This window comes from Nanorana parkeri, unplaced genomic scaffold (genome assembly GCF_000935625.1).
Source record: "Nanorana parkeri isolate BGI_ZX_2015 unplaced genomic scaffold, ASM93562v1 scaffold1621, whole genome shotgun sequence".
In the NCBI taxonomy this organism is placed as follows: domain Eukaryota; kingdom Metazoa; phylum Chordata; class Amphibia; order Anura; family Dicroglossidae; genus Nanorana; species Nanorana parkeri.
In genome coordinates, this window is record NW_017307889.1 from 263828 (window position 1) to 277224 (window position 13397).

General features: G+C 40.4%; 1 protein-coding gene across 1 annotated transcript in view; it reads right to left on the reverse strand.

The window, feature by feature from the left end:
* Nucleotides 1-639: 639 nt before the first annotated feature.
* LOC108799059 overlaps nt 640-13397 on the reverse strand; it is a 32583-nt gene continuing 19825 nt past the window's right edge. Inside the window, exons 6-7 of the mRNA XM_018570877.1 lie at nt 2416-2508; nt 640-693 (exon numbers count right to left, since the gene is read on the reverse strand). Of these exons, the coding sequence (XP_018426379.1) occupies nt 640-693; nt 2416-2508 (147 nt within the window). The remainder of the gene's footprint in view (nt 694-2415; nt 2509-13397) is intronic.

Consider the following 13397-nt stretch of genomic DNA (forward strand, 5'->3'; position numbering starts at 1 on the left):
GCATCAATTCTCTATGCATCAACATTCATAGTAGTGCTGCTGTACAATGAAGCAGAAATATTTTCTATTCCTTTGCTTAGACATCATTGTGTGGAACAGTATGGATTTGGTGCCATGGGTTAATACTAGGGAGCTATGCAATATATTATAATTGAAACAAATAAAGCATGAAGATAGTGATAATACTCTTGTCATTATTGTGGATAAAGCATGAAGTAGCAGGGTACTATTTGTTATGTGAAATATACCTGTAATCTGGAACTTGTCATCCCGAATGTCTGGAAAAAAGGATGTACAAGTGTAATGGCAATGGACTGCAAACCATACCACCCAAGTCTGATATCTTAGGGCTCGTTAACACTAGGCAAGTTACCATACATTTTGCTTTTAGTGATTAAGGCAAAATGCATTGACAAATGAAAGCTATTTTAACTACTGCCCTTTATGGTTACAGTCAAGTCCTAGAAAGTCTGTTCAAAGATCTATTTAAAGCCACAGAGCAAACCATGTGAAAACACATGCCTATGCATGTTTGTGTGAGAGTAAACCCTATTAAACACAAGTGATTCTGTCGCTGACAGCAAGTTAATATTGTCAGGATCACTAGAGAGGACAAAAAGACACTCACCTGTTTCTACATCAGTCTCTTTCTGTCCATGCCAGTGAAGTGCTGGTCATGTGCTGGCTGAAATGCTGCAGAAAAAAACAAACAGAAAAAGGTAGAAAGCAACACCTTGCTGGTCTGGACAATGAGGGGGCAATGCCATAGACACAGGTGATGTTTTTTTTTTTTCTAGCAATCTTGCCACCAGTGAGTTGCTACTAGTGACAGAATTGCTGGAGTGCCATAGGTCGTACAGTGTGAATGGATTATCAGATTTTAGTAGAACTGGCAGTGTCAGTCACTAAGATTTGCCTTCCGCTTTATGCCAATCCATGTGATCACCCACCTCCTGCTGGGTTTCCCATAGACAAATCTGAAAAACACACTTGTCAGGGTACTGCTGCAGGGCATGTTTCAGCATGCAATCATAGAGTCATTTTCAGCTGTGTGAGTGTATGCGCATGCACATGTGCTTGGGCACAATGTGGCATGCATGCACATGGGTGTGTACTCCCAATTCCAGTGGATGAAGAACTATTCAACATCCGGAGTATCAGAAAGTTGGTGGATGGTCTTCAGCTATTTACCCTGTAATTTGAGTTACCCATTGCTAACCAGGCTTGCCTTGGACCTGCCTTTACTCTACCATCCTGTTGGTGACCAGGCCTGCTTCCTGACCAGGGCTTGTTCCTTATTTACTTGCTGCTGACCTGGCCTGCTTCCAAACTACAGTTGGCTCCTCCTGTCTACTTCCTTCTCCAGTGTGATCTTACCCTGCTTCATGACTATAGCCCTGGCTACTCCCTGCATGGTACCCCCTGCTGCTGACTCAGTTTTCTCCTCATAAGCACAGTAGTCAACTGCTACCCTACACATGTATACAGTAGCTGCCACATGCTGACTTCAGCCTCGCTAAACTAAGCATATTAGCTCCTTAATGTGTTCTGATCCCGATCATTCCGCCAATTTGTGGGAGACTTCCATCTCAGGTCTTTCCTGCCCTTACACTCCCTCTCACCTCACGACAGGTGTTTTGACTAGAATTGCAAGGGAGGCACAATCCTCAGTTCAGCCTCCAAAGATATGTGATAACACTTCTGACCAGGGTGATCATGCCTTTTGCAGCAGATCTATTTTCAGTGATATATTTATCATGCAAAATGCATGCATGTTAAATTACTTTGCAGGAGTAACAGTTATCATTCGTTGAGATCACAGTACTCTTCCTCACAATGCTTCCTGGACTAGGGTGATGGTTTACAGATGACACAATACTGTAGAACCCAAAGCCTGTGCAGTAACCTTAGAGCCCATGCTCACCATTGTGGTGCGTTAACATCTGTTGGATTAAAGTGGAAGTAAAGTTTAAATTACAAAGAACACTGACAGGGTTTTTTATGACACAAGAGACTCCGCATGTCACTTCTGTCATAAATGCTTCCTTCCTGCCAGTCGTTGTTTGTGTGCACTGAGCTTTGCATGAGCTGCTCAGTGCACAAGCTAGTTAAGGTCCTCTGCCAAAATGTAACTCCTGTGGGCATGCAGGAGAATTACATCATTACAACCCAGCCATCTGGTGGAGGAAGAGAGTCCCAACATTGCAGCATTGAGGGGATCATTTGCAAGGTAAGTCACCCATAATGTGCATATATGGTGTGCATACTAGCGAATGATGGGAAACATAATTCTGGATACCCACTATTCCCATTTGGGAAACACCTCCTGGGGACTCACTTAAAAATTACATCTGTAAAAAAAACCTAAAATAAAAGCTCCAAACATTCATTTGAATCCATAGTCATATGACGCACTGGGTTCCAATCTTTTTCCTGGACTATGTAGTGGGAGGGTCCTTCGTCCTGTGCCAACTTCCCATGAATGTCTTTTTGCATGGTCCTCTCAATCTTAAAGACCACCACTGAAGCGTGATAACTTCACAAAGAGGGCCGGCAAAAAGACTGGTCAATGGCAGGCCTGAATATATTATTGGTTGTCATTCATGGAAGAGGCGATGTAGTGGATCGCATGACCCCCGGACTCAAGACTTTAAGTTGTAATTGTTTTATTAGGTTTTGTTACCTATTTTTATATGTATGCATGTATGTATGTATATATATAGATATATATATATATAGGCCTGGACAAATGCAGATCCTATGAGTAGATATGTGATTCTTTATGACTTGTCTTAAAGCTGAACTCCAGAATAAGCAAATATTGTCTAAATACCAGAGACATGTGTATAGTGAAAACCTTACATCTGTGCCAGAACTTCTTCTAGTAAAGACCAATCAATGCTGTTTTCTCGCTTTGTGCAGGGTGACCAGTCTAAGTTCCACCCCTTCTATAGTTTTCTGCAGGCAGTCTCTAGTAGATGGACCTGCTGGACCCTCAGACAGCTCTGCTCTCTGCTCAGACTCTGTGCAATACAATGATGATACAAGTGCTACTTTTAGGTAATATCCGGGTTTGTAAAGACATTTTGTGTACATAAAGTGAATTTATATCCTTTGTGGCTATTGAGGAATATAATTGGATGAAAGTTTTTGTGCCTAAAGTTCAACTTTAACCATTGATCTATGAACCATAGCTAGATGCAAGTCAAAATCTATCCATTAGCATTTCCAATGACTAATGACAACAGGCATGCAGCACTATCGAATTTTGTTATCAAAGTTCATTTTAGCATGAATATAAGGAAAAGCCCCATTGCACTTTCTGTCAATGTTTGCATGAATGGGGTTAGTGGTCTGAATTGTGTTTCTTGATCCATGTTAAGCATATCTGTGCTTTAAGCAAACGTGCTGAGAGGAACAAGGAGGCTGCCACTGCTGACATTTTGACCCTTTTGCAATTGCTAGTTGCCTGGCTGTCCTGGTGATGCAACCATGTCATAATTCAGTGCTACTGAAGCAGAACAAATATGCAGATAAGAATTTTTATTAGTTTAAAGTAATTAAACATGAATTATGAATTGAGATTGGTAGCTAGGTGACTCAGCACTTTTTTTTTTTTTTAATAACCATGTTAATGCGTCCACTCTTGTTCTTCATGTCACTATGGTATGAGGTGGTTGGAGCTCAGGAGAAGGTAAAGAAAAGAGAACTGGCTATTTTTATGAGGCTGTGTTTGGAGCCCAAGTTTTTGGCTATAGAATGTACACAGGTGATGGAAATGGATAATGTCAGGTGTGATCTATTCAATAATAATAATAATTTTTGAGATGTTCTCATCTAATAGAAAATCTGGCCTCTTCTGAAACCTCTCTCACTCTGTAGTTTCCTGCTCTGACTTGGGGGTTGTCTCGCTCTCTACCCCATTTCTATTGGTCCCTCCCCGTCCGCGCCCATGATTGAGTGGTGGTCAGTGGTGGATACAGCCATCTTTACAGACTATTAAAGACAGTAGCCCTTTTCCCTGAAGAAGCGGATCTCCGTGAAATGCATTGAAATCTGTTCTACTCCCACGGGACTACAAATTAAACTAAGCTGATATCCAGCAAATTGTAACAAGTATCGTAATATTAAAAAAAATTGTGGGAGGATGCGGCTACATCCTATGGTCTCTTTTAGGCAATCTTGTTTGTCTTTCTTTTTTTAAAACTATGCATTTTAAATATATTTATAAATATAAATTATTATACTTTATATAAAAAATCAAATGTGTTTTGTGTGATCCTTGAAGTACCTTAAAAGTCCAAATCCTCCTTTTTTTCTTTTTTATGATCTTGTTCTTCATGACAATTCCCATTTTTTTCCACGTGCAGATAGTAAGACTGAAAAATACACATAAAATGCATGGCTGCATTTAGACCATAACCCAATAAAATATTCAAAGCTATCAAAGAAAAAAACGAGTTCAGCAAGGGTCCAAACAATGGTCTTTTAAATGTAACCCCAAACCCAGCAATGGACCTAGATCTATTAGAATATTGTATCAGCTACTAATTGCAAGGGAAGTAAACAGAGTCTGAGAAGTGTACTTGTGTCATCTCGGTGAAGGCTCCGAGCTTCTCCAAAGCAATTTGCACTGAATCTGATCAATAAATGTCAAGATAAGAAAAGCAATGCAATCGGATCAGCCACATTGATGATATAAGAAAGACAAGACAGTGCTGACCTCAAAATAAGACACTCAATTGTTATCTTTAGTCTTGCGATAAATAAAACCCTGTAACTGACAGGAAATCCAAGCTTGTCTGCATCCCTCAGCTTCTCTTTTTTTTCATTTTCATTTTAATTCTAAATAATCCCAGTACTATTTTTTTTAAAGTAAAAAACTTTTTGATATACAAGACATGGCTGCTATCATTGAAAAGAAATAATATATATGCAGTAAACTCTCAGGATTGCTCTGCTTGTTGTGGACAAGCATAACCTATTTTTTTTACGAAGTCAGTAAAATGCTTCATGTCAAAAGGTTTTTCATCATGATACATGTCATCTAACACAGGTCTGTTTTATCTTCATTTTCTTTTGCTTGATACCAGACAGTCCTTCAAAAAAAAAGTCTGTAGAACCTGCCACCGTGGCAAGGATGTCAATCACATTTTATTGCCTGTTTTCATTATATAGATATTTTATTTCTTCTCATAGAAGCTAATCCAAGGTTAACAATATCTTGCTTAAAGCTTTATAACCTTAAGGGCACATTCACACCATAACATTGTGCTCAACTAGTATGATCCACGTGTTTAGCATACACTATTACACATTGCATAGTACCGTATGCTAGTGCATTGTGTTACCATTCATTTCAGATAGCACCCCAAAACACTTCCGCATTGTGTTACTATGCAGTAAAGGATGGTTTGCTTTCACTACTTTTTATCACTGAACAGTAAAATGTTATTGCGTTCCCACATATTGCATGGTGCTACAACACACGACCACCGGGATGCTTGTTGGTGTGCCAGTCAGAATGGTACTGCACACCTAGTATGCGGTGCCGTGCACTGTGCAATAGTGTGTGCTATATGCACTGATTCTGCACTATAGTGCCGGATCCAAAGAAGTTGTATATTTGTCCACCCAGTCCTCGGATTTAAACAACACCCTTCTACAGCACAGCCCAGTGGTTGATACAGTGGGGCAGGGGCATGACACCCCGCCGTATCGTCATTGCGTGTGTGCGCGGCCACCTGATTGACGCCTGCCGGTGACCATCTTGGTGATGGATGCTGGCAGTGAGAGGAGGGGACGTTCACCCGGCAGGATGAGATATGCCGCCGGCTCCCCTCCTCTCTCCTGACACTGTCGGGTTCTCGGTCCATTACTGAGTGCCCGACTTTTTAGAGGGGGTGACACCAAAATGACTGTTGGTCATTTGGTGTCACCCCTGCAGTGGTGTAACACGGGTGCGGGCCGCACTCCCCGCACCCCCCTTGTGACGCCACTGCAGTGGAGTCATCTCTCCACCCTCAGCCTGCTGACTTGACAGTAAAAGACCAGCAGCATACTAATTATGTTATCCCTGCACTTATTCTGCTCTTTACTCTAATCAGTATGTTCCTCATCAACCCATTTGCATGAAGATGACCTAACTGGCTACCCCCTTCCACTCCCAGTCTGAGATCTGCTGTAAAGTGGATTGCAAGAGACTAATACCAAGTCAAATTCAGGTACTTTCACTAGCTGCATTTAAAGAATGACATGGTTTACTATGACTTATGTCACTTTTCTTATGCAGGGCAGAGTGACAGCCTTTTTTCAAATCAACCCACTTATACTCATCTTTGCCTCACTTGCCCACTGCTCCATTGCTCTTCCGCAGCCTTAGGTTAAACACAGTGTAACACAACTCCATTTCGGAGCAGGACGGAGGTGGGGTTGCAAGAGACTCTGGGGATTGATTTACAAAAGGCAAATAGACAGTTTTTTTTACAAGGAAGTTCTCACTTTGCAATTGAATTTTCATCTAGCTTAGTGACTGGGGTGAAAATTTACTATACAAAGAATACCGAATCACTTGCAAACAAATTTAAAAAAAACTGTATTTTTGGACATGATTGGAAGATGGAAGTCATTAGAGCATTGGTAGACCAACCTTGGCACTTAATGCGGCTGGCTGTCAGAATCTTACAACGTATCATGGGACTTGTAGTTCCACAACAGCTTGAGTGCCAAGGTTGCCTACCTCTGCATGAGAGAGCTTCACCTCATTCACTAATCTAAGGGATCTAAAATCCAATTAATAATCATTGATCCCACAATATGTTGTTTATAATGCCCCTTTTTGCAATATAGTGAATCCAATAGACAGCCACAACAGGTTAACATAGCAGATAATCAATACTTTTATATTCCACTCTGCATTAAGACCATTTGGGGCAACAACGTCTGATGGTCAAAGCAGGTCTAGTATCACTTGATAAAAATGCATGTGTTGCTGCTGAAACTACCTAAAAAAGTATTTTTTTTTAAAATGACAGATAAAATAATGGTAGTTTGGGGTTCTTCTGCTGTAAGCAAAGCAACTTATAAAGAGGAAGCACAGTGGTGTAGTGCTTAGCGCTGCTGCCTTTCAGTACTGGGGATCCCTGGTTCGAATACCAGCCAGGTCATGTCTGCAAGGAGTTTGCAGGTTCTCTAGACTTGTGCACCGTCAAAAAATTTGTTTCGTTTCGGAATATCCGTTATTTCGTAATTCGTGTCCGAAACTCAATTCGGATTCGTATGAAATATGAATTTTCATTAGTTTCGGCACATTTTCGTAACTTTACGAACATTCGTTATGATGAAGTCAAAAAGCAAAAATACCTTTGTTAATATTGGAGTCGATGGTAGTTGTTTTTTTTTATCCGAAATACGAAATTCCGTTAACGGATTTCGGATCCGAATTTCGTAAAAAAAAAACTAACATCAACTGCAATATTAACAAAGGTATTTTGCTTTTTAACTTCATCATAACGACTGTTCGTAACGGAATGAAATTCCGTTAATGAAATTCCGTATTTCCTGCCTGTATTGTAATGCAACCCTCAGCAGCAGAAGAGAAAACCTCTGATTGGCCAACCAAACGAAATACGAATTCCGTTAACGGATTTCGGATCCGAATTTCGTATTTCGGATAAAAAAACAACTCATCAACTCCGATATTAACAAAGGTATTTTGCTTTTTAACTTCATCATAACGAATGTTCGTAACAATACCAGTATCGGTGCAGATACTGGGCATTTTCACGAGTACTCGTAATTGTGAAAATGCCCCCATGCTAAGCGCTGATACTAGTGCTTTAAATTTTTTAATAGATTTGGCTGCCTGAGGTCCTGCGTTTGCTGGATGTCCCAGGATGCGGCTCAGGAGTTCCAGGGTTTGGCTGATCCTCTGCTCGGTGTGGTTCCTGGATGTCGCTGTATTTGTGCCAGACATGGGCCCTGCAGATGCTGCCCTTGGAGAAATAACACCTGCACTGGATTCCCCGTGTTACGGCAACACCTACTAATGTTCCACATCTGACCCTACAGAGACCCTCTGCTTCTTCCCCTGCTGAGACCCCCCTGCATTTGCTCCTGCAGAGAACCTCCACCAATATATCGGGCCGGCACCCCAGAGCATGTACCAAATTTATATACGATTCTGCATTGCTGTATAATGTACTGCTGAGATTTGAAGTCCCTCTACAGCTTGGAGTCAATGGCAGAAACTACTAGGGGTGCAGCATTTGCAGGTAGGACCTGGCCCTGGCACTTCACAACTGTCCAAAAAATCATTAGTCTGTACTGTTTTAGAAAAACTGGCACATGACACTAAAAAGGTATGAGCAATTGGTATCAGTGAGTATTTGAGGTAAAGTATCTGTACTTGGTTTGGAAAAAATGGTATTGGTGCATCCCTAATTAATTGAATGGACCTACACAATTTCTCAAATGGTAACCTACATACAGCAAAAGGCATCAGTAAGTTTACATTTCACTGAATACAATATGGCTAGATACAATAAAGTGGAGCTTAAAGGAGAACTATGAGGGGAGTGCTTTTCACTCACCTCATAGTTGTAGCCGACCTGTGACAATGAGACTGTCACAGGTCGGCTCAGTAGATCGGGAGGTGAGCGAACACATACCGGGTTCGCTCGCCTCTCGATCCTGTCACGGCTCTCTGCCGTGACAGAATGTCACATTATTTCCTAATGATGCCTTGTCTAGATGTCTACCTACCCATATAAACCAACCTTAGATGTCAGCCAACCTGTGCCTTCACATATTTCTCATGCAAAGTAAAATCCTAATCACAGTTTAGTGTTATTGCCCTTTAACTACCTCCAGGCCGGCCGTAGTAAAAAAAAAAAAACAGCCGGCCGGGAGCTCTCTAGATCTGTGCGACAGATCTGTGCTTCATCAGCTTCTTTTGGGGGGGCCCTAGTGACATTAGGGGTCTTGGAGACTCCCGATGTCTCCATAAAGAGGACCTGTCACATATTTTGCTATCACATAGGGGGGTTTTAGTAGCCCCCGTATGTGATAGCAATAAAGTTTAGTGAAAAAAAAAAATTCAAGTTCCTCCCCACCCATACATACACGCATGCAAACATGCGTCGGGGCGCATACGTGCAAAAAAGACGATTGCGCCCATTCTAGGGCCGTCAATCACTGATAACACTAAACTGATGAGCGGTAAAAGCTTTTAAGCGTCGCCTATTGGCAATTTTGGGTATGGTAGTTTTCTGCGGGTGCGCGCAATTTTAAAGCTTGATATGTTTGGTGTCTATTTACCCGAAGTAACCCGGTCTTTTATATTTTACCAAAAAACTGGGTAATAATAAATGTTTCCTAACAATGTTAAAAAAACGTTCCTAATTTTTTTAGGAAATTAATTATAGTAAAAAATAAAACCCGTAGTGGTGATTAAATACCACCAAAAGAAAGCTCTATCTATCCCCAAAAAATGATATAAAATTCATTTCAGTACAGCATTGCATGACGGAATAAACGTCAGTCAAAGTACCACAGCGCTTAATACTGAAAAATGGCCTGGCCAGGAAGGGGGTCTTAACCCCTGGTCTTCAAGCAGTTAAAATAAAGTAAAATGGTACATGGGCTCAGAACTATTTACCATCAGTGAAGAACATGGAGGATACAGTGTGTCATTTCATGCGCTTACCAGAAGGGTTTGTGTGTCTGATCTTGTAGCATTTTTAGGCTTTTTTGAGCTGTTCACTTAATTCTGGCCTGTGTTTTTAAAGTGTACCTGTTTCTGGACTATGGACATTAATCCTGTTTACATAAGCCGTAAACGACCTTTAAAACAAACCCTGACACAGCTCTATAACTGCTTGTAATGTGATGTCATTGATTTCTCTAAAGATCACAAAAAAGGCTCTATTCAATCCATTTTAACAGCTTAGAAACACCTGTTGTCTGTTTACATTAAAGGTCTGGCAGACTGCCAAGATCTGCACCCACAGGAAAAAAAAAAAAGCTTAGATTTCATTGACACTGTTGTAAGCCTTAGAAATTTCTCTACATTGTCTGTCTATAAATACAGATATGCTTTTGCTGCTTGTAAATACTATAATATTTGGGGTGGTTATGATCAATTGCCAGCCGTGTTGCTAAAACAAGTCTTTATTTTCTCCAAAAATGCAAAACATACAGCTTCTCGTCAGCATAACGAAAACAAAACAGGGCTTATCTTCAGTATAACATCCAGCTCTCCGCTTGTATAAATACTTCCCATCACAGGATTAGAGTCCCATTCGGCTTCCAGAGGGTTCAGGGACAGATACAGGTGTCCAGCAGTGTCTCAGCCTCAAATAGTCCACAGCTCCCCAAAACCATGTGTCCTGCTCCAAACAAACTTCACAGACAGCTGCTGCCTGGCTTCCTATTCCTCTTAACCTACTCACAGCCCTTAGGTCCAAAACACCTGTATTCAGGGTCGGAGGCTCTTTCCCACCCAAGATCTTTTGAGCCCTGGATTCTGGGACTCCTATCAGAGTTTCACAATCCTAGGAAGACTGCAGCATAGCAGTTTTCCTTGTAGTAAGACTCACCCTGGAACCCCTCACCCTGAATTAGTGATAATCCTGTAGACTTCAAGCAACATTCTGTGGTCCCTTAAACACAGGTGGAATATACCGTCCAACCAGGACCCATTCCTGGGGTTGTGTACAATACTTAGAGTATGATTTGGGCACAGGTTCACTTTAAATAGCAACAATACCTACAACAATGAAAAAGGGATAAAGCCGACATGTATACAATGCTAGAGGTGTTATCACTTGGGTCAATAAACTTATTGACTTGATCATTTGGAGCGCCGGTGACTTTATTATTTATTTATTATTATATATTTATTAGGAGCCATCAGGTAGTGTTGGTGGGCATTTTCTGTTCACCTCTCTAGGGATCAAGCTCACCAAGGACCCTTAACTGGCTATTTATGATTGGGTTTAGAGAAGTGGTTCTGTGCTGAGCAAAAGAATGGAATACATGCTACAGTTGTTTATGTGACACCTGCAGCATCAACCTGCACATCATTTCTTTTTTTAAACGCTACAAGAACATGTGTGCCTGGCCAAAATGAAGCATAAGGGTGCAAAAAACAAAAACCTCAACTTGCATACACACAAATTGCATTGTACAATGTCTTACGACTTGAAGCGACTGGGTGGATTATTGTTCGTAAAATGATGACCTTTAACCTCAGCACTTTGTGCCGTCTACTCCTATGTGCTGTTATTGCCGTTTAATGTTGTGAAAAGCGCGATAGAACTGTGATATGCTATGAAAAAAAAAATGGATATTAAAGACAACCACCTGGAATTCTGGCTTATTCTTAGCTGTGGCTATTATAGGTCCTATATGGTACGTAGATAATGCCAAAATGGGAGACAGAATGTGAAATTTATATATCTTATAAGAACATACCTCAAATTTTGCATACCCAGCACCACAAAGTAAAAATGTAACAGGAATGCTTTATTGTAAACTAGATTACATTAATAGAACATTTACTTGCAAAAGATTCTTTGTTTCTAATGGGAAGATGAGTATAAACCTCTGTCAGGTTTTAATTGCTCTGTGTTTTTGTGGAAATTGTTTTCCCGACATTACAGAAAGCACAAATAGAACTTTCAAAATAAGAGGAACTACCTTTCTTCAAGCCAGATTTATACTTCTTTCCTTTTAGGCCAACTGTATATTTAGCCACCCCTTCCTACCCCAGTCAACTAGTATCACACTATAAAAAGGATCAGACACCCAAGGCACATAGACTAGGCAGTAGAAAGTATTTTTTAGCCTCTGCACCCACTGCCTGAGGTCAGTACACCTAGAACTGACGACTAGAAGAGAAGGCCAAATACAACCTGTTAAAATCTAGGTATACAAGTGTAGAGTGGGTGGACATTAAGTGATTTAGTGCATAATACACAATTGCACCAACAAAAATGAACAAGCTATGCGAGGATTCATATTGCACTGGTAGACAGGGCAGCAGTCTGGAACCTTTTTTTAGATGGCTGTGTGCTAACCTTGGCAAACCTGTTGCCTGTGCTAAGGACATTATTGGCTACGCAGAAGTCTGGCTCTGCACTTCCTCTTTTGGAATAAGCAAATTGATTTTGCCAAACTTTATTCCCCCACAAGACCACCATTTTTTCCTTTACTGAAATTGCATCAAACTAAGGTTCAAAATTTTGCACATGACTGCTTAACCTCTTGCCGTCCGCCCGTAGTAGAAAAACGGACGGACGGCACTGCTGCATCTGCGGGTTGCCGTCTCCAGACGGCAATTTTTTTCTGCTCGCGCGGGCACGCACGGGCAGAAAAGACCCGACAATGCACACACCCGGTACCGGGTGTCACACATATAGGCGATCAGCATTAAGCAAAATTTGTTTTTTCTTAAATAAAATCACATTGCTTTGTTTTCTAACAAAGCCAATTTATTACCATATCATTGCTAATATGATAAGATGAAATGGCTGTGTTGTTAAACAAAGCCACGCTACCGACAGCTGCCACTGTGTATTTATTGATGCCCTCAATTTGCACAAAAAAACAATATTTTAAGATGTCACAAAGTTAATAAAATAGATAAAAGTTAAAACAATATAAACAAAATGTTTGTCCACTTATATGAAAGGTTAGGTTTCCTCTCTGTTCTCCAGCATCTATTGTCATGCTACCAAGGATGAGCCATTTATTTGCATCATTAATAGGTCAAGCAAAGTTGAAAGGAGCTGCCAAAGCAGAAGCAAGTTAAAACAATGTTAGCTAAAACCAAGCCAAACCTATCAAATTAATTTATACCTACTCCTGCTTAGGTGACAATGGCTACGGTGGGACTTTTTTCCTCGACTTCTGTTGTTCTGACAACTGTCAGAGGACAGCAAGTAAGAATAAATCATCTGACTAGGGACACAGACAGCAAGTGAAATAAAATGCCTTTTTTTTTTAAAGAAGCTAATATAGGTTGTCAAAGTACACATAGAACTAAAAATTTACAAGCACTATAAAATATATTTTCTCATAGAAAAATATAAAACAAAATGTCAACATATAAAAATATGCAAATGCTTGCCATGAAAAAGTGCAAGCTCACAGATTTTTTCAATAAATATTTCAAATTGTTAAACAAAGGTCAGTGTGTCAACTATACAGGTATTTTCCAAAAAAGGAAAGATCATTCTAATGCAGTAACATATAAGTTGCAATAACAAGAAAAGCCACAAGAGGCAATGGCGCCACTGGAGGTCCCGTAGACTGTACCATTTTGACTTCTTCATGATATTCATGTGCATCTATAAAAAGGGAAAAACAATTATTATTACACACACACTAAATAT